Source organism: Trichechus manatus, unplaced genomic scaffold (genome assembly GCF_000243295.1).
Source record: "Trichechus manatus latirostris isolate Lorelei unplaced genomic scaffold, TriManLat1.0 scaffold00031, whole genome shotgun sequence".
In the NCBI taxonomy this organism is placed as follows: Eukaryota; Metazoa; Chordata; class Mammalia; order Sirenia; family Trichechidae; genus Trichechus; species Trichechus manatus.
In genome coordinates this window covers 11,907,096-11,931,857 of record NW_004443967.1, presented here as the reverse complement: position 1 = coordinate 11,931,857, position 24,762 = coordinate 11,907,096, and the positions used below count along the sequence as shown (strand labels likewise).

Below are 24,762 nucleotides of genomic sequence, written 5' to 3'. Positions count from 1 at the left end.
TATACCTGATTGAACTAAGAAGCACATTCCTCACGTGTGTTATTGACCCGTCTAATCTTTGGCTGAAAGGTAGACTTCAGGAGTGGCTTCAGTTCTGAGTTAGCCGGGTGCCCAGGGGCCATAGACTTGCGGGTTCCTCCAGTCTCTGTCAGACCAGTAAGTCTGGTCTTTTTTTGTGAATTTGAATTTTGTTCCAGACTTTTCTCTTGCTCTGTCTGGGACCCTCTATTGTGATCCCTGTCAGAGCAGTTGCTGGTGGTAGCCAGGCACCATCTATTTCTTCTGGGCTCAGGCTGGTGGAGGCTGTGGTTCCTGTGGTCCATTAGTCCTTTGGACTAATATTTTCCTTGTGTCTTTGGTTTGAAAACTAAGATTTATTAAGATAAATGTCAACAGTGGTCACTGACTGTTCTCATTTTTTAAAATGGTGTTTTTAAGCTAGTCTTGTAGAGAAATTTTAAAAATTCATAAATTTTTACCAGCCAGTATTTGCTCAGTAAGCTCTGCATGAACAGTCAGCCAACAATTGAAAATCGTTAGCGCCCTGACCCAGAGACAGACTGAAATAACCACTTAAAAGGTTTGAAAAGCTGACTTAAGATTTCCATCTAGCTAGTAAAGAAATATTTCTCGGATTCATTTCACTCTTGTAAAATAGATAAAATTTTCAAAATAAGCAATTTCTCTTACAATTACCATATCTTTAATTTTATTTAGCTAATCCCACCATAAATAATACAACTAATTTCAGTACCGTTTCAGGAAGCTCAAAAATACGATGCTTTAGAACGCATTTATAGATGGTTCTGGTATGTGGAATCTTACTGTGCTTTTTTGGTTTTGTTTTGTCTGAATGAGAAACTGATATTTTTATGTAATGAGGAGATTGTCCAAAATTTCATTTAAAGAATAAAAATAAAGACCATACCTGCTGTTTAAATGCTAGTTGGACAGCAGTGGTCTGTTGGATCTAAGATACCATCAGTTTTAAGTCCTTTATTTTATGTACCTCTAGGAAAGACAAAAAAAAAATGTTGCCAATTAGCCTATGACCCCATCATTTGTAAGATGTGTCTGGGTTTCAGAGATGTCAAAATGTGAATCTTCAGTAGAATAAATGCTGTTTAGTCTGTACACTGTAATACCCAGCAACACTACGGAGAGTTTAGGAGACTCGTTTTTATGGTAGGGAGCTTTATGGCTTCTTAATTCTAAGCATTAAAAATATTGTAGATGGAATGTACCTTTATGTGTCAGAGTTTGAAGGCATTGTTCTCAGGTACTGTATGTAAAAATAAGATTACCATCACTGATTTGTAATAAGAGAGTTCTTATAATACTCTGAGCTAGGAACTTTTCTCCCCCTAGGCAATTTTTGAAAAGCCAAGTAACTACTTTACAAGGATACTTTATTGTAATGAAATTAAAACCTTTTTATTACCCAGAAAGCATTAAGATTCTGTTAACGTTGATGATCTTAATGAATATTGTTTTTTAAACAAATTAAAAATTTAAAAAAATTTTCTTTAATGTTGGAATGGAGCAGTAAGAGTAGAGAAGTTAACAACCTTGCTTAGCCAATAAATTCAGCTATCTCTGACAATTGATGGAATGATCAAATATTAAATAAAGAAGGGGGAAAAAGATAGTATCCTAGAATATCATCAAGCTTGTCATCAGCTCCAATAGAATCTGCAACTAATTGAATGCTTTTCTACCTTGTGAATTACTAGTAAGTATCATGGTATTTTGAATCACCTCATATGCATGCGAAAGCTGGATAATGAATAAGGAAGACCGAAGAATTAATTGCTGCCTTTGAATTATGGTATTGGTGAAGAATATTGAATATACCATGACCTGCCAGAAGAACAAACAGGTCTGTCTTGGAAGAAGTATAGCCAGAGAGTGCTCCTTGGAAGTGAGGATGGCAAGACATGTTATCAGGAGTCTCTGGAGGAGGATATGATGCTTGGTAAAGGGTCAGCAAAAAAGAGGAAGACACTCAGTGAGATGGATTGACACAGTGGCTACAACAGTGGGCTCAAGCATAACAGTGATTGTGAGGATGGTGCAGGACCGGGCAGTGTTTCGTCCTATTCTGTTGTACATAGGGTTGCTATGAGTTGGAACTCATTTGGTGGCACCTAACAACAACAGCAACATTCTTGGTTTATCTTGTGGCTCTGTGGTAACAGAACATGAATAATTGGCTTAACTGAGAAAAATTCTTTAAGGCTACTTGATGCTATGTTTTGGGGCCTGAGTGATTTGATATCTGTGCAATGTCTACTAGCTATTTGACCCACAGACCTATAACATTCCAAGGGTTTCTTAAATCATTTTGCTCCACCCAAAACCAACTTCAGTATTCTTATGATAGTGCCCCCACATCTTCCCTGTTAAAACGTTTTGCTTCGAAATAGATGTGATAAATGCAGTGTAATGAAATGAAACGAAACCAAGAGTATTGAGTCATTTGGGGAAATCTGAGTCAGCAGGTACCAAATGGATTCCATTACAACCAAACACAAATTAATGAAAGCATAGCTCTGGTACACAAAAATGGGGGTGGGAGGACCTACCAAAGAAATACTAAAGCAAAAACACCAAAACCTAAGTAGTTGTAAGAGGTTAAAGAAAACATTTCTTCCTCTGAGCAAGAGGATAATGTACCAGAAGAAACATGGCGAAGCTTATCCTACTTAGTACTTTTTGTTTATCACCTTGAGAGAGAAATGTGCTTTGTGGAGGTGGACTGTATGTTCCAATCGAGTATCCAAAGCTGATAGATAGAATCAAAGCACTTAGGGTGTTTATGCATATTGAATTTAGGTGTAATAACCAACAAGGTTTCTGAACAGCAGTAAAGCAGTTTGTAGCTCATGGCTGTCTCAGAAGTATCTGTAAATTCTACTGAAGCAGTTGACTTTGGCTGGGATTTACGACCAAATTTCCCTCTCTTCATACAAATCATCAGTTGAGCTTTGCCAGTACCTGAAAGGTCTGGAGCGTGGATATTCTCCATGAAGTGTCTCTGTTTCTGGAATTCTCGGCCTCTCTGGAGAAGCAGACATAGACTTATCTAGAATATGAGGCACCAGACAGGGCCTTTCATGCCAGAGAAGCTGAGGGCTTTTTGATAAGTTGTTTGCATTAGCATCACTTTCTGACATTTGATCGTGGTTAATTAGCAGGAGTTTTGTGAAGATTTCAGGTGTCGTCCTAGTTCTAAAAACAAGGCAACCTGGAGCACAATTTGAAGCTATTATGACCAGCTTAATGTCAACATTTATAACACGTTCAGATACCAAGGAAAATAATCCAAGAATGATTTAATTTGGGAATTCAGACATTGAGTAATAAACATGTGCTGCTAATAAACAAGAAAGTTGATAAAAGCAGAGTCGTTGGCTGTGAAGATATTCCTTCTGTGGTTTGTCTCTGAAGAACATGAGATAAGGATCGTCATGAGTCACTTTTACTGGATGCCTACTTGGTACAGTGTCGTATGTGTCTTTGTATCCCCATGTCTAGGAGACACGGTGTCTGGGCACTGGGGGTACAAAGAAATACAAGATTTGGTTCCCACCCTCAAGGAGTTTACTGCCAGACTGGGGAAGCAGTCCAAGAATAAAATGAAAAAAGGCAACCAGAATATTGTTCCTATCAATACCTGGGGTTTTGCATTAAAAAAACACCACTTTTAAGTGGTCATAATAAAGAGGAAGAAACTGTAAGTTAACAATAAGATGGCTTACAGGAATAAAATTGCTAAGATGTTAAACTGTTTTTCCAAGTGAAGTTGACAAAGTATAAAATGAAGGCTACACACATTTTCCTGGCTAACTTTTTAAGCTGTTGAGCTACTTGCTTTTGTTCCATTTTAGTCTCTACATTAAAACAGATCGAAATTAGTGGAAATGTAAAGTCTTTTTTTCTTTTAAAGAACATAAGAGTTATACTTTCTCTAATTGTTTGCATGAAAGATCTTGGAAACATTGACTGTAACCATGAACTCTGTTTGTTAGCCTTTGCACCCCTACTTTTGTTGTTGGCTGTAACTTCGGCTTCATTAATTTCAGCCTTTCATGGTGGTTTTGAGAGCTCTAATTTCATGGTTCTTTTTGACAATGAATGTGATGCCATTCCTCTTTGTCATTCCTGCCATAGAAGACCATATGATTGTCCGATTCAAAATGGCCAGTACCAGTCCATTTGAGCTCACTAATGCCTAGGATATCTGTCTGCAAGCATTCCATTTCATTTTTGACAACTTCCAATTTTCCTAGATTCATAATTTGATTCATACATAGTTGGAAACCAAGAAGAAAGATCAGTAGTTGGAAAATGTGACCTTGGTGATAGAAACAATGCCAGAGATCACGTGATAGAATTTTGCAAGACCAATGACCTGTTCATTGCAAATACCTTTTTTCAACAACATACACAGTGACTGTACATATGGACCTCCCCAGATGAAATGAAGAGGAGTCAGTTGGACTAATCTGTGGAAAGAGATAATGAAGAAGTTCAATATCATCAATCAGAAGAAGGCCAAGGGCCGACTGTGGAACAGACCATCAGTTGCTCATATGCAAGTTCAAGCTGAAGCTGAAATAAATTAAAACAAGTGCACGAGAGCTAAAGTACGACCTTGAGTGTATCCTACTTGAATTTAGAGACTATCTCAAGAATAGATTTGACACATTGAACACTAATGACCAAAGACCAGATGAGTTGTGGGATGACATCAAGGATGTCATACATGAAGAAAGCAGGAAGTCATTAAAAAGACAAGAAAGAAAGAAAAGACCAAAATGGGTGTCGGAATAGACTCTGAAACTTGCTTTTGAACGTAAAGTAGCAAAAATGAATGGAAGAAATGATGAAGTAAAAGAGCTGAACAGAGGATTTCAAAGGGCCGCTCGAGAAGACAAAGTAGAGTATCATAATGAAATGTGCCAAGACCTGGAGTTAGAAAACCAAAAGGGGAGAACACGCTTGGCATTTCTCAAGCTGAAAGAACTAAAGAAAAAATTCAGGCCTCAAGTTGCAATTCTGAAGGATTCTGTGGGGAAAGTATTGAACGATGCAGGAAGCATCAAAAGAAGATGGAAGGAATACAGAGTCACTGTACCAAAAAGAATTGGTCGATGTTCAACCATTTCAGGAGACCCTGGTGGCATAGTGGTTAAGAGCTATGGCTGCTAACCAAAAGTTCAGCAGTTGGAATCCACCAGGCGCTCCTTGGAAACCCTTTGAGGCAGTTCTGCTCTGTCCTGTAGGGTCTGTATGAGCTGGAATCGACTCGACAGCAATGGGTTTTTTATGGGTACCAAAAAAAATTGGTCGATGTTCAGCCATTTCAGGAGATAGCATATGACCAAGAGCCGATGGTATTCAAGGAGGAAATCCAAGCTGCACTGAAGACACTGGCAAAAAGCAAGGCTCCAGGAATTGATGGAATACCAATTGAGATGTTTCAACAAACGTATGCAGTGCTGGAGGCACTTATTCGTCTATGCCAGGAAGTTTGGAAGACAGCTACCTGGCCAGCTGACTGGAAGAGATCCATATTTGTACCCATTCCAGAGAAAGGTGATCCAACAGAATGTGGAAGTTATTGAACAGTATCATTAATATCACACATGAGTAAAAATTTTGCTGAAGATCATTCAAAAATGGTTGCAGCAGTACGTTGACAGGGAACTGTCAGAAATTCAAGCTGGATTCAGACGAAGACGTGGAAGAAGGATATCACTGCTGATGTCAGATGGATCTTGACTGAAAGCAGAGAATACCAGAAAGTTGTTTACCTGTGTTTTCTTGACTATGCAAAGGCATTCAACTGTGTGGATCATAACAAATTAGAACAGCCTGTACTCTTGTGGCTTTGATGTTCTTAAATTGATTTTCTAGGAACCATCAATATATCTCTCTCTAATCTATTGTTAAGTGATTGTTTTTTTTTAGGCTCCACAGATTCACTTCATCAAAATACAAATAAAATTAAATGGAAGTATGCTAACTTCTGGAAACCCTGGTGGCATAGTGGTTAAGAGATATAGCTGCTAACCAAAAGGTCAGCAGTTTGAATCCACCAGGCACTGCTTGGAAACCCTATGGGGCAGTTCTACTCTGTCTTCTAGGGTCACTGGAGTTGGAATTGACTTGACAGCAACGGGTTTGGTTTTTTGGGTTTTCTTATGCTAACTTCTAATACAAAAATACTGAATCAAAACATTATTGTACCAAATAGAATATGAAATGACAACTAAATTTATGTTGTTCTTATTTGCACTGTTAGTAAGTCACCCGTGAGCGACAGTCTCTCCATTCTAAAGCCTTGATAGGAGCAGAAATGAAAAATGGCCCTTTCGAATGTGGCAGTGTGGGAGTTTTCCTGCCATATCCCTGGTTTTTAATAATTCTCTGTCTTAGAATGCTATTTTTAGAGCCAAGTGGCAGCAGACTGTGAATGCACTGGTAGATTTGTGTGCTGGTATTTTTTGTAAGGTGTCTTATATGCCTGAACGCAGGCTGACGGCTTTTTCCACATAATTAACCAAGGCCCCACTCTCAGAGGTTCTGACGCTTCTCCGGTGGGCTCTGATCATCAGGAGCTTCTAAAGCTGCGCAGGCTAAACCGAACGTGTAGCCGAAATTGAGAGCCGCAGCACTAGAACTCAGCTTACTTTTGCTCAGTGTGTGTTTTCTTGGAGAGCCTGGCACCAGAGGTCAGAGGAGCCCTCTTTTAATGGAGAGAGAGCTCCTGCCTGAGACTTGCGCTGCCTGGGGCTCTCTGGCTGTGAGCACTCACTCTCAGCACCCAGCATGCTCCCTCCTCTCTGTTCCCAGCCAGGAATAAGGGAGACAACTTGGGAGGCATCGTCTACCTGGGCCACATTTCCCTACTGAGCTCTACCCACAACAGCAAATGGGAGCCCGCTCTTTAAACACAGGTGGATTGACCTGAAGGGAGAATTCACAACCAACCAGGAGCAGTATCACTACTTCTCCTGAGATCAGCTGGGATAATAGCTCCCACTGTCTGTGCCACCCACCCTGAGCCAGGCACATCATGTTGATTTACTCATCAACATTTTAACTCTGTAAACCAAAACCAAACCTGGTGGCGTGGAGTCAGTTCTGATTCATAGCAATCCTGATCCTATAGGACAGAGTAGAACTGCCCCATAGATCAGAGTTCAGCTGGCTGGTGGATTGGAACTGCCGGCCTTTTGGTTAGAGTAGCCAAGCTCTTAACCACTGTGCCACTAAGACTCCTCTAACTCTCTAGGAGGCTTTTTTAAATTTAAAAAAAAAAAATTTTTTTTTTTTTTTTAACTAGAGACAATCAATATATGATTATATGCTTAATATTATTAAAATCTGATGTGGGGAGTGAAATTCCCACACCACATCCAGTGTGCAGACATACACGAACACACCCCTCCACACTCCAGCAGTGAGCACTGCTGAGATTTGGGAGGGGGGCTTTGGGATCTTTTTTCTGTGCATATATTTTGTAATTTGTGTTTTTAATTCTATAATTGATTTAAATATTTAATTATATAGATAAATCATACTAAAATACTATTCTGTGGCTTTTTTTTTTCATTTAAATTCAGGATCTCAAAATCTTTTTGTTATTATGTAAAGAGCTTTGTCATTCTTTTTTAAAAATAAACTTTATATTTTAGAGTAGTTGTAGAGTTACAGAAAAGTTGCCAAAATAGTACAGTGTTCTATACTCACCCCCCAGTTTCCTCTATTATTAACGTCCTACATCTGTCTTCATTATTTTTAATGGCTGGCATACTATGATGTAGTATGGATAATGAGTTTCCCTCCCCTGATGAACATTTAAGTTTTCAATTTTTTTCCTATTACAATGCTACAACAAAATTTTAAATACAGTGAAACCTGTGAGAGCCGGAACTCGATGGGACTGCCTTGTTTTTCTGGGTCTCACAAGTTCTCCGCCGTTGACAGGGTGTAGTCTTACCACTTTTCTATCACTCATTTAAGTGGAAAATATTTGCATTTTCTTTCTCTGACAGGTTTCCACTTCACACAAGTTCCGGCTTTTGCAATCTGTAGGACAGATTCCTAAAAGTAGGATTGCTCTGTCCAAGATCATGTGGATTTGCCCTCCAAAGGACAAATTGTACATGATAGCGTTCCACCCTCAGCCACACTTAGTATTTTCAAGTCTTCTGAGGCTCAGGAGAAAGATTTAGGCTGGATGGATCTGAAGATTTGGAGGATGGTACTGAAACCATGGGCATGAATGAAATTTCCCAGGGAGAGAGTGTAGAACAAGAAGAGAGGATGACCTAGAACAGAATGCTGCGCACCTCCCAACATTTATCGGTCAAGTAAAGAAGGGAGAAGTCAGCAAATGTGAAAGGATCATGCCAGTGGTCAGAGGAAAACCAAGAGAGTTGTGTCAGGAAGGCCAAGGCAGAGTGGGTTTCAAGGGGGAGGAAACGGTCCTCTGGTGTTACCCAGGGCTGAGAGTGATCCAGACGGAGATGTACCCATTGGAGTCGAGAACGAGGAGACCCTTTGACCTTAGTGACTAGAGTGAAGGTGAGTGAGCCAAGATACACACTGGAGTCGATTGTGGAGTGAGTGGGAGGTAAGGAAATGCCCATTAAATCAATAGTCTTTAAAGGAGGAGAGAAAAGTAACAGGAGGGTCAGGTCAGTAGGGGTCACAGAGAGTTTTGTTTGTTTGTGCCAGATGGCAGAGTCTTAAGCTTTTCTAAGGTTGATGAAAAGGAACTAGTAGAGAGGAAAATTGATTACAGGAGATACTGTAATCTATGATTATATGCAGGTTGGGCTGAGGCCAAGCCTGGGCAAGAGAACGGACTTCTACATTAGGACCTTGGGCAATTAACAGAGATCATTGCATCCTCAGTTTCCCAGCAAATTGGAGTTAGGCCATTTCTACCACTCCTGCTAGCCTCCATAAGAAAATCAAGTGAATGTGTTTATGCCCTAAAGGAGCACACTGTAATTTCTGATTTTATGCCCCAGGAAATTCTCCAGGTAGAGCTACTCAGAGGTACTTTAGGAAGAACACCTCTGTCTGAATTCCCGTGCAAGGAATCAGAAATCAACCCAATGCCAAATGCACTCTTTAGACATTAGTGAGGTGGCTAGCTTACATTGCAAATGGAAACTTGGCTTTATGATCCAGCGAAGGTTTTCCTTTCTTCACAATGTGCTTGTATTTGTCTGAGTGACACTGTCTCTCTGGAGATGGCTGCACAAGCCTCCTAATGGTCTCCCTGCTTCCACCCTCACCCTCCTGTAGTTTGCTCTCCACACAGCAACCAGAGGGGGCTTTTAAAAGTCAGTGCAGCCACTTGGAACACAGTCTGGCAGTTTCTCAAACGATTAAACATACAGTTATCATATGACCCAGCAATTCCGCTCCTAGGTATACCCAAGAAAAGTGAAAACCTACGTCCACACAGAAACTTGTACGTGAATGTTCATTACAGCATTGTTCATAATAGCCAAAAAGTGGAAACAACCCAACTGTCCATCAGCTGATGAATGAATAAACAAAATGCGGTATATCCATTAAAGACAAACAAAAACCCCATTGCCATCAAGTGGATTCAGATTCACTCGACCCTATAGGACAGTGTAGAACTGCCCCATAGAGTTTCCAAGGAGCGCCTGGTGGTTAGCAGACGTAGCTCTTAACCACTACACCACCAGGGTTTCCATATCCATACACCATAGTGTTATTCAGCCATAAAAGGGAATGAAGTGTACTGATGATATATGCTACAGCATGGCTAAACCATGTTGAAATGATGCTAAGTGAAAGAAGCTGGTTAAAAACATGGTATGATTTCGTTCTGTATGAAATATCCAGAATAGGCAAATCCATGGATACAGAGGAGGTTGGGGAGAAGTAGAGTGCCTGCTAACGGATGCGGGTTTCTTTCCGGGGTGAAGAACATTGTCTAGAAGTGATTGTGGTGATGGCGACACAACTCTGAATGTACTAAAAGCTACCGAATCGTGCCCTTTAAATGGGTGGAATGTATGTGAGTTCTGTCTCACTAGAGCTGTTATTATGAAATGATATTTGACAAAGAAGATAAGCTTGAATTTTTTTCTTAGTTTTCATTTTTCACCGGAAATATTCTAAGTGAGATTACTAGCAACAGTATTTCTTAGAATATGAAAATGTGTACTTCTACATGATGGATTCCCAAAGCAATTTCTGAACGTCCCGCCAAATAGGTTTGAATAATTAGGTTGAGCTGTATTTCTGTTGTGGCCACTGTGCATTCCCTTGCCTAGCCTTTTACTATCCCATACGAAAAATCTGCCCACCCCCAGGCTTCCCCCATAGTGATGAAAACATTTGTTAATGTCTCCTGTCTCTCTAAAATATTATAAATCATATTGACTTCGAACTTCCAGAGTTGGATTTCTGTTGATTATTTCTTCCTCTGTGATGCATTTGTTTAAAATTTGAAATTCTTCAGTCGCATCAGTTTTGTCTAACTGTATTAAGCTTCATGAACATCACAGTGTCTGCCATTTACACAGGTGTCTCTAGGAGAAACGGTAACGAAACTAACGTGTGTTCATGTTTATATAATAATGCTGTAGCAATAAATAATGAAGTTAAAAAAATAGACCATTTCATCACTTTCTGGAAAGCCTAGAAGTTATAAAGTCTCTTTAAGAATAACAAATGAGTTAAATCCCATAATAAATAGAAGGCAAGCTTTGATCTCTGGATTCTTTTCGTTTGAAAGCACCTGTGATGCACAGTTCATCTCTTGCGAATAAACACTCGGGCTGGGTGGGGCGGCGGGGGGGAGGCAAGCAGTTGTTAGCGGAGTTTTCCTTGCAGATTAAAATATCATAGAGTTGACAGCATATTTGTATCAGTAGTGATCAGATGCTCATCTCAGGAAAGGGTTTGCAGGATTGCCTTTGGTTTTTATGTCATGAAATTAAATTGTGATACATCAGAGAAGGGAAAAGGTGGAGGGAGTTCTTGGTGGAACACATTTCCAAGACAGCTCAGTAAGCGGGCAGTTTTCCTTAGCCCAGATGGCAGATGGTCTTCAGTCTCCGAATGGCTTAGTTTGCCGTTATCCTCAAGGTCCCCACAAGAAGAGCAGACCTGGCATGCATGAGCACAGGCTGTGCTGTGTGGACTTAGCTATGTGGAGGTTTGTCTGTGAGCACAGATGGCACGTATCAGATAATTCAAGATCATCATAAAAGCTTTAATGAGAAGTAGGGCTGCATTTTTTTATATTAGTAAAATTAATCACGATGATAACTATTTTCAGTATTTAAGTATGGTGGTGGTGGTGGAGTCGGTGCTGACTTACAGCAGCCCTATAGGGCAGGGTGGAACTGCCCCGTAGGATTTCCTAGGCTGTTATCTTTTTCAAGAGCAGATTGCCAGGTTTTATCTCCCTCAGAGCAGCTGGTGGGTTTGAACATCGAACCTTTCGGTTAGCAGCCAAGTGCTTAAGCACTGGGCCATCAGGCTCCTTACATATCTGGTAGGTTTTTTTTTTTTTTGTGCTTTAGATAAAGGTTTACAGAACAAATAGTTTTTCATTGAACAGTTAGTACACATGTTGTTTTATGACAGTGGTTAACAACCCTACAACATGTCAACACTGTTCCTTCTCGACCTTGGGTTCCCTATTACCAGCTTTCCTGTCTCCTCCTGCCTTCTAGTCCTTGTCCCTGCACTGTTGTGCCCCATTAATCTCATTTTGTTTTATGGGACTGCCTAATCTTTGGCTGAAGGGTGAACCCTGGAAGTGACTCTGGTGGGACTTTTGTTTGTTTGCGTAGGTTTTATTTTTATTTTTTAAATATAATTTTATTTATTTTGTTGCTGAGAATATACACAGCAAAACATACCCCAGTTCAACAGTGTCTACACGTACCATTTAGTGACACTGATCACATTCTTCCAGTTGTGTAACCATTCTCACCCTCCTTTTCTGAGTTGTTCCTCCCCCATTAACGTTGAATTCACTGCCCCCCTAAGGTTCTTATCGAATCTCTTGAGTTACTGTTGTCAATTTGAGCCCGTACAGATAGTTCTTAAGAGTATAATGCTCAAGGCAGATGTTTTTTACTAGTTAAGCTAAACTGTTGTTTGGTTTTAAGAAGACTTCAGGAGATATTTTTTGTTTAAGGTTTAAAGATTATCTGAGGGCAGTGATTTCAGAGGTTCATCCAACCCTCATGGCTCCAGAAGTCTGGAGTCCATAAGAATTTGAAATTCTGTTCTGTGTTTTCCCCCTTTTGATCAGGATTCTTCTACAGAATCTTTGATCCAAATATTCAGTCATGGTGCTGGGCACTATCCAGTTTTTCTGGTCTCATGGCAAAGGAGGCAGTTGTTCATGGAGGCAGTTAGCCACACATTCCATATCCTCCTCCTATTCCTGACTCTCCTTCTTCCCCTGTTGTTCCAGCCAAATAGAGACCAGTTGTTGTGCCTTGAATGGCCACTTGCAAGCTTTTAAGACCCCAGGCATTACACATCAAAATAGGAAGTACAAAAGAGGCACTAAACATATTATTAGGCCAGTTAACTGGGATATCCCATGAAAGCATGATCCTAAACCTCCAAACCAAGAAACCAATCCCATGAGGTTTTTGTACATAAGCAGCCTCAGCAGCTGTTCTTTTTTTTTTTTCTTTTTGGTCATAGTGGTAAATATATTGTATCACACAACTTTTGCCAGTTCAACTTTTTACAGGTGTACCACTTATTGACAGAACTTACAATAATTGGCAGTGCAGCCCTACCCTTAATGTGATATACTCATCTCCATTAACTTCCCCTTTCCCCATCCCTCCCACCCCTGCTAACCACTAATAAACTTTGTTCTCTACACATTTGCTTTTTCTTGTCTTTTTATATAAGTGAAGTCATACAATATTTGTCCTCTTGTGATTGACTTATTTCACTCAGCATAATGTCTTCCACCTCCATCCATATTGTAGCATGTATCAAGATTTCATTTCTCCTACTGGCTGAGTAATACTCGCCATTGTATGTATGCACCACATTTTGATTATCCATTCATCTGTTGATGGGCATTTAGGTTGTTTCCACCTTTTGGCTGTTGTGAAGAGTGCTGCAGTGAACACTGGTGTACAAGTCTCTGTTTGAGTCTCTGCTTTCAAGTCTTTGGGGTTTGTACCTGGGAGTGGAATTGCTGGGTCATATGGTACCTCTGTTTTTAGTTTTTTGAGGACCCACCACACTGTTTTCTACAATGGCTGTACCATTTTGCATTCCTACCAGCAGTGGATAAAGGTTCCAGTTTCCCCACATCCTCACCAACATTTGTTATTTTCTGGGTTTTTTTTTTTTTTCTTAGCCATCCTAGCGGGAGTAAAATGATATCTCATGGTTTTGATTTGCATCTCTCTGATGGTTAATGACGCTGAGCATCTTTTCATGTGTTTAGCGGCCGTTTGAATGTCCTCTTCGGTGAAGTGTCTATTCAAGTTCTTTGTCGATTTTATGGTTGAATTATTTGTCTTTTTTGTTGTTGAAGTTTTATATATACATTTTTTTTTTTAGATTCTTGTTGCATATATGGTTTCCAAAGAGATTCTCCCAGTCAGTAGCTTGTCCTTTCACTTTTTTGGTAAAGTCTTTTGATGAACAAAAGTTGTTAATTTTTATGAGGTTTCATTTATTTATTCTGTCTTTTGCTGTTTGTGCTTTTGTTATTATAGTAGATAATCCATTGTTGAAAGCTAAGCCTAACAGCCTTGCTCCTGCTTCTTGTTCTAAGAATTTCATGGTTTTAGTTTGTACATTTAAGTCTTTATCCGTTTTTAATTTGTTTTTGTGTATGGTGTGAGGCATGGATCCTGTTTCATTTTTCTGCATGGGGAAATCCAATTTTTTCAGCATCATTTATTGAAGAGACTCTTCTTTCCCCATTGAATGGATTTAGCACCCTTTTCAGAAATAAGTTGACCGTAAATATGTGGGTTGTTTGTGTAGGTTTTAAATTGATTGTTAATATTATGGAGAAGATGCAAAGAATTGGACTCTGCTTTCGTTGAGAATGTAATTGAATAATCATAAAATCACAGACTGTCAAGCCCCAAAACCAGGAATGTATTTTGTCTCTAATGATGACCAGTGGTTCCGGAAATTAGCACATTATACCTACTGAAGGGATGACTGATTTGATTTTTCAGCCTTAATGTAAAGTATGTCTAGAAGGTGATCCAAAACTCTGTATTTGAATATTTAAGTGCATTTTATGAAATTATTAACAGACTGATAACTTAGATGAGAGTGTGGTGGGTGGGGTGAGGAGGAGGGTGGTAGGAGTAAGAATTATGTGGGTGGGGGCCGACATCACTCTATTTTGTATATTTCTGTATTTGAGTTTTTACAAAAAGAATTCTGTGTTTACAAAAAAGATATAACATTTTAATGTGATTATTATTGAATGTTTAGTAAGTTCACTGGTGGCTAACTTCTAGAACAATAGTCGAGTTACCTCAGGTTGTTGAAATATCGAAAGTTTTTTTTAAAAGTGTAGTATCTTTCCTTTGTTTTACTGTATGTCGTTTGTCTTGTTGAGCTGTATTCCCTTCTTTCAGAGTACTGGTAATTTCAGATGTATATCTTCGGCTTCATTCAGAACACAGAATTCTGAGTTTGCATTCCAGGCTTGAATTGCAGTTTAAGAAAGTGGACGAATTCTCTTTTTTAAAGGAAACTTATTTTTTTGTTTATATGTCAGTATCTTCATAGAATGCTTACTAGGTTGACTATATCAAATTATTCCTAAGAGAATGTGGAAATTAAGTTTGAATTGATGTGACTGCAGAATTACAATGATGCAGTTTTTCTTCTCTGATGTCATCTTACGTGGGAACCAAGGATTTTGTGAAATGTGAAAAACGAATAGGTACAGGCATAGTGAGCATTAACCCAGGGAAACGGTTAGGTTTAAAGAAAAGTACTGACAAACTTGGCGGGTGCTGGCTGCACATATTACCGAATGATGTTGAAGTGCCTTTTTTATAGTCCAGGTGTCCTATGGGAAAACTAAAGCATTTGGGACAGTTAAGAAAACTAACTTGTGTTTCAATAAATTAATAAAAAGTTGTCACTAAGTCTCAGCATCATCTGGCAGGTTGGTGATGGAGTCCGCACCATACGCTTCGGAATATTAAACAAGAACCCCAGAGGTTTCCGAAGTCTTAATGCAAAGTAGACGTCTTCGTTAATATGTAATTGTTTATCTTTCCGATGAAAATTTATATATAAAATTGTATTTTTAAATGGGAAGTTAAACGTAGTTCGATAGGTGACGGCTTGCCATCGCTGTTTGCTTTGCCGTTGCAGTGGATGAAGGCCGGAGTAAGGATCCTGACCGGCTGCAGGTGTTCTACAAGAAAGCCATTATGCCTTACGGCGTGTACAAGAAGCGGCAGAGAGACCCCAGCGAGGAAGCCACTGTGCTGCAGTACGCGCGCCTGGTGGGGCAGCGCTGCGCCGAGAGCATGCTGCTCTTCCGGAGCTGAGAGGCGCTCGCGTGCGTGCGCGCCCCCGCGTCCTCCCGTGTGGACTTCCGGGTCCTGGCGCGCACTCTTCACCTCGGGAACCCTGCACAGTCCAGCCCCCAGGCGTTCTCATTTTCACCGTTCCACAGCTTTTCTGAAAGATTTTGTGGCAATGTATTTGTGAGGTTCTCGTGATTAATGTAAAGATTTTTAAAATATGTTATGGCCGAGCCTCCTCATTGGGTTGATCATTTAGGGGGTGTGTTTTATGAACAAGATGTGCTGAATTTCCTTTGTCGTTCATATTTTGGAAAGTAAAAATTAGGAAGTCAACGAAAGTAATTTAAATCGCAGTTACGCTTTTTTTTTTCCCAATTGGAGAAATTGAAACAAACTTCCCTCAGACCCATTTAAGATATTAGTTTATGTTAGAAAACCTTAAGCAAAGGGAAGAAGGTTGAAAGTCTGTTTTATCACTTAGAAAATCTAAGACAGCGAAACTATGTTGTTACTTACTGTTCAGTATTACTGCCTAAGATTATATTATGTAGCTTAATAGAGAACTTGAAAAAAGAAAATACAAACCAAAAAAAAAAAAAAGATCTTGTATCAGCATCAGTGTCTGCTTGCCCAGGACAGCTCGGTTCATGCCTCTTCTCTTGGCGTGGTTTTTCTCCCGTGAATAATTGTTACTAGTGCTCCTTTTTTTCTCAGAAGTATCCCAATATGGACAATAAAATGTTATGCATTATATTATTTGCTGTATTTCCAAAAATCTAAGAAATTGAGTTTTGCTTTTTAAAAGGTGGCTCCTGCCTTGATTTAAGCCCCATGAAGTGTAAATACACGCTAATTTTCCATTCCCAGGACTCAGGATACTTGTCTTTGGTTGTTGATGAAAATGAGTTACTCTTGGACTATTTTTATAGCCATGCCAAGAATCACATTTGATTAAGTTCAGGGATCATTTTGACCTCTGTTCTGGAGCAAAAAGTGAAACAGTCCACTCCTTGCCCCTTGCTGTGGGAGTCAGGGAGGAGATGCTACCCTCGGTAACTGGGAGCAGAGACTGCCCTTTGTCTGGTTCGGTCTTTCACTCATTCAGCAGATGTCCCCTGTCCACCCTTGTCATGTAGCAGGCACTGTGCTAGGTACGAAGATGAGCCAGACCTGGGCCTTCAGGAGGCCCCAGACAGGAGGAGACGCAGACGCATCCATTAATGTTACAGAGAGGTGGGCGCAGCCATGGAGGTGTGCTAGAGATGTGGTGAAGAACAGGGGAGGGTTATTTTCTTGGGTTCCCTTTTTCAGCGAATCCCAAACTTCTGCTGCCAGCTGTGTGGCCGTGGAGCCCTTATCAGCCCCCATTTGGCCTATTTTTCTATTGATTTTTTTTTAAAAAGCCATATTATAATGCTCAGTAGACTGAATCCCACTATTGTAGTCAGTTAAATATGTGATTTTAAACTTTCTCCACAATTCATTGAATTTAGATACATTAAAAAATAACCTTCAGCTAGTCAGAATGTGAGGAAGGATTATAAAATGATGTTTCAGAATGAAATGTCTAGTAATTCAACATTGAAATAAACTGTATTTATGCACTCAGAGAGAGAGAGAGAGTGTGTGTGTGTGTGTGTGTGTGTGTGTGTGTGTGTATAACATCTGCCATCTGCCAGGTAGTTTGCTAACTGCAGATAGAATAGTGAGCAAAAACGTTTCCTCTGATCGCACGGATCTCACGTTCTTCTGGAATTTTGTCCTTCAACATAGTCTCCCAAGACCATATGAAGGATTCTTCTTTGAAACTGCCTTCAGAATCCATGGAGCATTCTTCTTTTTTTCCTTTGCATAAATAGGAAAGTAAAAATAATCTGAAATCCCACCACATCCAGAGAGAGAGAGAGAAAGCCAGAGAATTGAGACACACACACACACATAATTTTAATGTAAGTAAAATTGTACTCAACATGGTCTTTGATTTCCTCAAGAATAAGTTACGAGCACATATCTGAAAGAAATTTCAGAAAATGTTTTGAGTCCCGTCAGTATTGTTAAAATAAGTAGGGCCCAGTCAGTACATGGTGCGTATGGCATTTGGATTTCCAGGTTGTTGATGTTACCAGCTTGATTACATCCAACTTTTATCTTAGAGATTAGCTTGTGGAACGATCTTCACAAAGGTCACAACTCTTGAGTGTCAAATGAAGAGAAACTTGAATCTTACCACAACTCTTGTGTCTTCCTGCAGATTCCGTTTGGAGTTCCTTCAGAGGAAAATGATTAACCACCCCTGCCCGGGAATCATGGTGTTGACCCTTGAGGGTGGTTTTATAGGTTGGCTCCATGAAGCCCCAGAATGAGTTGGGCATGAAGTTTCTTTTACTCGGTTACTATTGGGCATTATTGTTTTGAGAATAGATAGTGCATTGCCTTAATGAGCAGGGTGTCTTCACAGGAGAGTTATTTGTTCTTTTGAATCCTAGCTGAGTGAATATTGATAACGGGCTAGAAAAAGACTGTCAAGAGAAGGGACTCAGTTTTGTCAGCTGATGAGCAATCTAGCTGAGAAATCTGATTTTATGTTAATGGATTTCATCTCAAGAAGATGCAGTAGAGACTTTCAAAGACAAGTTATGATGATTATCATTTCAAGGTAGGAAACTGTGTCTGCAATCTTTGTATTGGCATCCTCTTCTGATTTCAAATAAGTTCACACCTTCCTCCCTGGCTTGGGAACAAAGATGTAATAGAGATTCCTCATGCTCCCATCTTTATTTAAAGATCTTCATTTCATTCACCAACTTTATTTCAGTTCTGTGAGGTTTTCATGATCTTATTTTTCAAATGTAACCTGAGCACTTTTTTACTTTCTAAAAGATAGCAGCTTTTCTCAGATGAATATATGCTTTGTTTAAAATTATTTAGATAAGAAATTATTGCTGTTTACACGTGTTTTCAAAATGGCTATCCTATTTTTTTAATCCATTTTGCAAATATTAGATGTGTGTGTTTTCTTAACATATTGGAATCTATTATGTAAATAAACGATTTCAGATTTATGAACAGGATATGGTTTGATATATAGGCATTTGTATTGTTTCAGGATAAATAAAGGTTAGAAAGAATGTTATGACCCGTTGACTCAAGTGTATCTGTTAGTGCTAACTTAAAAGAAGGAAATGAAATGGAAACAGTTGGGAAATGTTGGAATCAGGAGTTATTCAAGTGTGCATTCTTTTCCAAAAGGAAGCCAGCGACTGACTCTAAGGCAAAAGAAGTTTGATTGCATGTGTTATTTTTTTTTTTTTTTGCTCTTGTTTATGCTTTTTGAACAGTTCATTTGATAAAACTTGAATGGAAAAAATAATAAAGCTATTTCTGTCTGCAGTGGCTCTTGCTGGTCAATACTTAAAAGACATATGTTTCCATCTTTTTAATTTTTGAATAAATTTCACCTGCAGTGACTATGCAGCAATCAGAGGTAAAATGTTGACTGACAGTGTGAATCGAACATTTTTCATCTCCAGTTATTGGAATTCCACATCATCTGGTTACCTAGGTCAGCACATGGTGGATTCCTTTCTCGGGAATAAAATAATGTAAAATAGCTCTCATTTTAAGCAAAGTTCTGGATTTTCACAAGATCATTAGGGAATAGATATTCATTTATCCAAAGGGATTTGAACTAAAATTTAGCGAGAAAACTCTCCAAGAAAATTTTAACTTTCAAAGTTTAGAGAAATATTCATAAATATCTTGTAAAGCAAAGTATGCTTTGTTAATAGTCTGTGTTTATGGAATATATTTACAAGTATTCTATCTTTTTACAACAAAGAGGATCTGATAGGTTGGGATAAAATGTATCCTATTTTCCAAGTGACTTTACTCCCACTGACTCTTTTTTTTCCTAGAATGGAAATAGCTTTATTGTTTTCCTTATTTTCAATGGACAGCGTTTGCCAGAGAATATTTAGACTACATAGAAAAGAATACCAGAGAAAATAAAAATCAGTTATAATCCCATCACTACTACTGACTACTGTTGCCATCTTGGTGTATACCCTTCCGGTCTTCTTCCTATGTACATAGATATATAAGTTGTATTTTATTTTTAAATAAAAATGGAATTGTTTGATCTATACTGTTTTGTAATGTTTTTTCATCTACTTAATGTGAACATCTTGATATATTGTGAACAGGAAAATGAATGAGGAAGAAATACTCCTTTTTAGTGGCCACATAACATTCCGTTGTGTCTATTTTATTATCTTTTGAGAAAGACGATTTCAGACTTTGGCCCTTCTTTATGGGTGCTAAACCATCGTTGAGTCGACTCCCGACTCATAGCGACCCTGTAGGACGGAGTAGAACTGCCCCATAGGGTTTCTAAGGCTGTAATCTTTATGGAAGCAGACTGTCACATCTTTCTCCTGCGGAGCAGCTGGTGGGTTCAAATGGTTGGCCTTTTGGTTAGCAGCCGAGCACTTAACCACTGTGCCACCAGGGCGTCTATATATGGGCACTTGGCGTTGCAATTGACCTGCATTGCTAGTTCTTATCAGTCCTTTGCAACATGTGGGAACACTGTTGGTAACACTGTCTTGTCTCGTTTCCCGGTTCCCTTTGCCCTTCACTGGACAGTAGGCGTTTTCTCTTTACCAGAAGGTTCAGAAAATGTGTAGCTTTTACAACAATACCCCTCTTCTCGTTGTCCCTTCTACTAAACATTTACTGGGAGACCTAACTACAGTTTTTACAGGTTTGTTCACCTCTAAAATTTCCAATTAGAAAAATTTCTTATTTGAAAACTTAAGGTTGTTTAGGACAAATTAACCAATTGCCATCAAGTTGATTCCAACTCATGACAACCCCATGTGTGTCAGGGTAGAACTGTGCTCCACAGGGTTTCCAATGGCTGATTTTTGGAAGTAGATTGCCAGGCCTTTCTTCCAAGTCACCTCTGGGTGGATTTGAACTTCCAACCTGTTGTGGTTAGCAACTGAACAGGATGATAGCACCACTCAGGGACCCCAAAATGAATTAAGGTCCTCAAGATGGGTTTACTGAGAGGGTGGACAAGAATACTGCTATTATTAATTTAGCTAAGTTTTTTACCTTTTAAAATGTGTTAGCTATTGTCAGCTTTAATTCTTAGTAAAATTACATTTTTATATCCAGTTGGTGGTCGTGGTTGATATCATCAATCAATTCTATCTAGGAAATCCTGTCCCATTAACTATTTTTCAATTAGACTAAGAATGAGAGTTGAAGATTTGCATGCTGAATTATTTTTCACTTAGAGCTTTAAAACAGTGTGCAAGTTTCTGTAGTCTGGTTTCCTCATCACATCTCTGCATCTGAATTTGGAGACGCAATTCCAAACGAGTGCAGTAAAGAAACAAACAAACGCACACATGTTGCTGTTGCTGCTGCTGTTTTCTTTCGTTGGGTGCAGTCAAGCTGATTCTGACTCACAGCGACCCTATAGGACAGAGTGGAACTGCCTTATAGAGTTTCCTAGGCTGTAATCTGTACAGGAGCAGATCGCCTGGTCTTCTCTCGCACGGATCGGCTGGTGGGTTCAAACTACTGACCTTTTGGTTAGCAGCCGAGTGCTTAACCATTGCACCTCCAGGGCTCCTTCGTAATAAGGTACTTGAATGTAAATGTTTAACCTACTCTAAAAGCAGAGAGCGAGGCATCCTCACTTGTCCGGCAGGCATAGAGCAGACTACTAGTGACTAGCACGAATATTTTATTTCTTTCATCATTAAGGATTGATTAAATCCAGAATGCAAAAACTGGCATTTTCCATTAATGTTTTTATTTTAATGCTGCAGACGAGAGTCATTATCACAAAAAAAGCTTAAACATTGCGCTCCTGACTTGCATAGTTCAACTGTGTGATTTTGGATTGAATTTTCCCCCTGAACCTCAGTTTTGCATGCTTCTGTCAGTCTGTGCCAGTCTTAAAATCATTTCACATAGCCTTTTTTTTTTTTTTAATTAGCATTAAATGAGAACTCATGAATACTTCATGAAGTCCAATTCAGTCACACTTTGTTAATTCAGTACTCAGTCTGAATAGCATCTCTCAACTAATGGAGCTTTTTGATCACCATGAAAGAAGAAAAATAGCATTCCAGGTTTGTGAACTCAGAGTCCAGGCTCTTAGCTCACTTGTACATGGACAGACCTACGTGCTTACCCAGCACGTTTTAAGATTGAGACGTGGCCAAGACTGCAGATTGGAACCTAACGGTTACTGATGTAAGTTATTTTATTGACCATTAAAGCATAGATTATAAGTCCATTTAGATACAGCGAGGAAGAGAAGGACGGCATGCTTGATTAAAGCTAGTAACTAGTGTGATTTATTCCCAGTTTTGATTCAAAGAACTTGATGAAGAGTTTGGATTTATAAGACTGTGGTAAGAAGTCACACCAACTGATAAAGCCGTGCTATTGAGTATGTGAGACACAAAAAATAAAAATTGCACCCTCAATATTATATGATGGGTTAATTGTTTCTCAAAAGATTCTAAGCTGTAACCTTTTTAGGAGTCCTGGTGGCATAACAGTTAAGCGCTTGGCTGCTAACCAAAAGGTTGGCTGTTCAAACTCACCCATCAGCTCCACAGGAGAAAGTCCTATCGATCTGCTACCATAAAAATTACAACCAAGAAAACCCTATGGGGCAGTTCTACTCTGTCACATGGGGTCGCTATGAGTCAGAATTGACTTGACGGTACCCAACATCCAAAAAAGGTATCCACTAGCTACATGGGGCTATTAAATTTAATTAAAACTTAATAAAATTAAAAATTCAGTTCCTCAGCCTCACTAGTCACATTTCAAGTACTTAGTAGCCATATATGGCCATTGGCTACCATATTGGACAGTGCAGAAAGTTCTATTGGCTAGCACGGTGGTAAGGGGATTTAAAAAATTAAAATGTGTCATACCTTTCTTTAGGTTTCTAGATGGCAAAACACGATGGAACTATTACAGCAAAACGTTTGGGGCAACTTATTTTGACACTTTCTGGGTTGTCGTTTCTAATTTCTGTTGTGCAGTCTCGTTTTTTCTTAGATTTAAGCGCATTTATGCATATGTATGAATGTATGTAGTATCACCACGGGGCTGATGGGGTCGGTTTCCTAAGATAACTGCTGTCCCACTAGAACTTACAGGTAGACTACTTACATGGAAGATGCTTCTTTAAAAACCAATTCGAACGGCCGAAAGGTTAATTCAGAAATATTTATACACGATTCCTGCTATTTTATTATTTCTTTTTTTTTAAATTGAGTTTGAATTTTCTTCCAGGCTTCTAGTTGTTGTTCTAGTTACATGCTGATTTTGATCAAAAAGGAAAAAAGTTCACGACTATCAATAACTATTTCAAATCCACAGCAATCAAAAGATCTCAGTGCATCTCCAAAAAGAAATCAACCCAAAAACATGGACTGACCTGACTTTGCAAAAGATAGGTGGGAAAAAGTAAATCGTCAATACGACTCTTTATTATACTGTTTAATATACAGCTTGCAGAACACTCACATGAGTAAGCCAATCCAGAAGACAGATTACACAGACTTACAGCCCTACCTTCTGAAGATTTTTTATTCCTTTATTGTATTTTTTAGGGTTATGGTGATCGCCGACATTTTTCTAGCACAGCCTACTTCTAGCCAAAAGTGCACGTCAGTGTTCAAAACAGAGATCTTAAAGGATTTCGGTAGAGGCATGTCAATTTAGATGCAGAGAAGTCAGACTGGACTGACTGTGCCACGGTTGTTGCCGACACCCCTTAAGCAGAGCTTAGGGCGGTGGCAGATCTGAAGGCGCCTCCAGACAATAAGCAGTGGTCACTGGAACCTGGCCAGGTACAGCGTAATGGGCATTGTCTTCAGAAATGGTTTTTCAAATGAATGTAATTAATAAAAATTACTCTCTCTAGTCTCCCTAGTTCTCTCCTATTCTTGAGAGACACACTGAACTACTTAATACTGTTTCCATTTGTTATCTTCCTAAGACGGCCCGAGAAAAGTTGGTGTGTGGCCAGCTGTGTGCAATGACGGGTCGGGCGTCTACAGCAGCTGGTGGGTTGTGCTGGCAGTAATTGATATTTCCAATGAGATCTAAAAAGATGCTGTCGGGGAAATTTGGAAGTAAAGGAAGCAAGTTTAGAGAAAAAAGCCTAGGGAAAAGTTTACCTTGTTATAACAAGTGCAGTACTCATTTCTATTCCCGTTTATTGCCTTTGTTAAGATACGGAAACTTACATGTCAGCATTATCGGTGAGTGATGCATCCTTGACCTCACTTATCTGCAGTTCGCTTATCTAGCCACTTCTCCATCTGGAACATGGAGTATCAAAAAAGAAGGCAAAGAAGGAAGAAGAAATGGCCTCTTTGCAGCTACAGTGGGCTGGGATGGACTAGCACTCACGCTGTACTTATGCGACAGCCTCTTGGGTCTCCGTGGGATTTCCCTCTGGCCAAGGGGAGGAGCATGGGCTTCCTGGAGACGCACCTCTGAAGAGTTTTGGTGCCAAAGAAGAACGATAAAGTGAGTTACATGCGAACAGGAGGGTGCCCATCCTCTCCTGGCCAGCTCCCACTGTGTGCCGGTCAGTGCTGCCTGGCAGTGCACAGTGCCCACCTGGACAATGGGGCTGGACTCGGGAAGGGGGAAGGAAGGACTGCCTGGCAGAGGGTCCTGACATCAGATCTGGGGCGACCTGACCCCATTCCGCCATCGACTAGCCTGCTTATTAACTTTAGTTAAAAAAAAAATCGGGGCAGGGGATGGGAGGCCCGGACTTCAAAGAGAAATAGGACTGGGTACAAGTCCCAGGATCCTTACTAATTGTGTAACCTTGAGCAAGTGCCGCAAGGTCAAGCCTCGGCTTCCTCTTCAGGAGCTGTGAACTGGGCAAGCTGGTACCCAGGTGGCAGGAGTTGGGGACATGTGCATTCACCTTGCTGCTCCACGCTTCTTTAGCTGCTACACCTTCCCAAAGCAGAGTACAGGCACCAGCAAAAAGAGGGAATAAAAATAAAATCCTGACAAAATGTTAAAGACAGAGAGTAAACCCTACTAATCCAAGGCATCTCAGCACCTAAACGTCTCAACAGCCTCTGAGCAAACAGTGGTTTAGACGAGTCTGATGGCTGACATG

At 39.7% G+C, this 24,762-nt stretch overlaps 1 protein-coding gene across 10 annotated transcripts in view; it reads left to right on the top strand.

Moving 5' to 3' along the window:
• The window catches only part of ATE1 (arginyltransferase 1), a 153,070-nt gene extending 133,354 nt beyond the window's left edge, over nucleotides 1–19,716 (top strand). For 5 of the 10 annotated variants that reach the window (XM_023730024.1, XM_023730027.1, XM_023730026.1 and 2 more), the window contains one exon: nucleotides 15,415–19,716. In XM_023730024.1, the coding sequence (XP_023585792.1) occupies nucleotides 15,415–15,756 (342 nt within the window). In that variant the 3' untranslated portion in view covers nucleotides 15,757–19,716. The remainder of the gene's footprint in view (nucleotides 1–15,414) is intronic. The other 5 variants (XM_004374906.2, XM_023730029.1, XM_004374905.3 and 2 more) reach the window with 2 other exon arrangements.
• The last annotated feature ends 5,046 nt before the right edge of the window (nucleotides 19,717–24,762 follow it).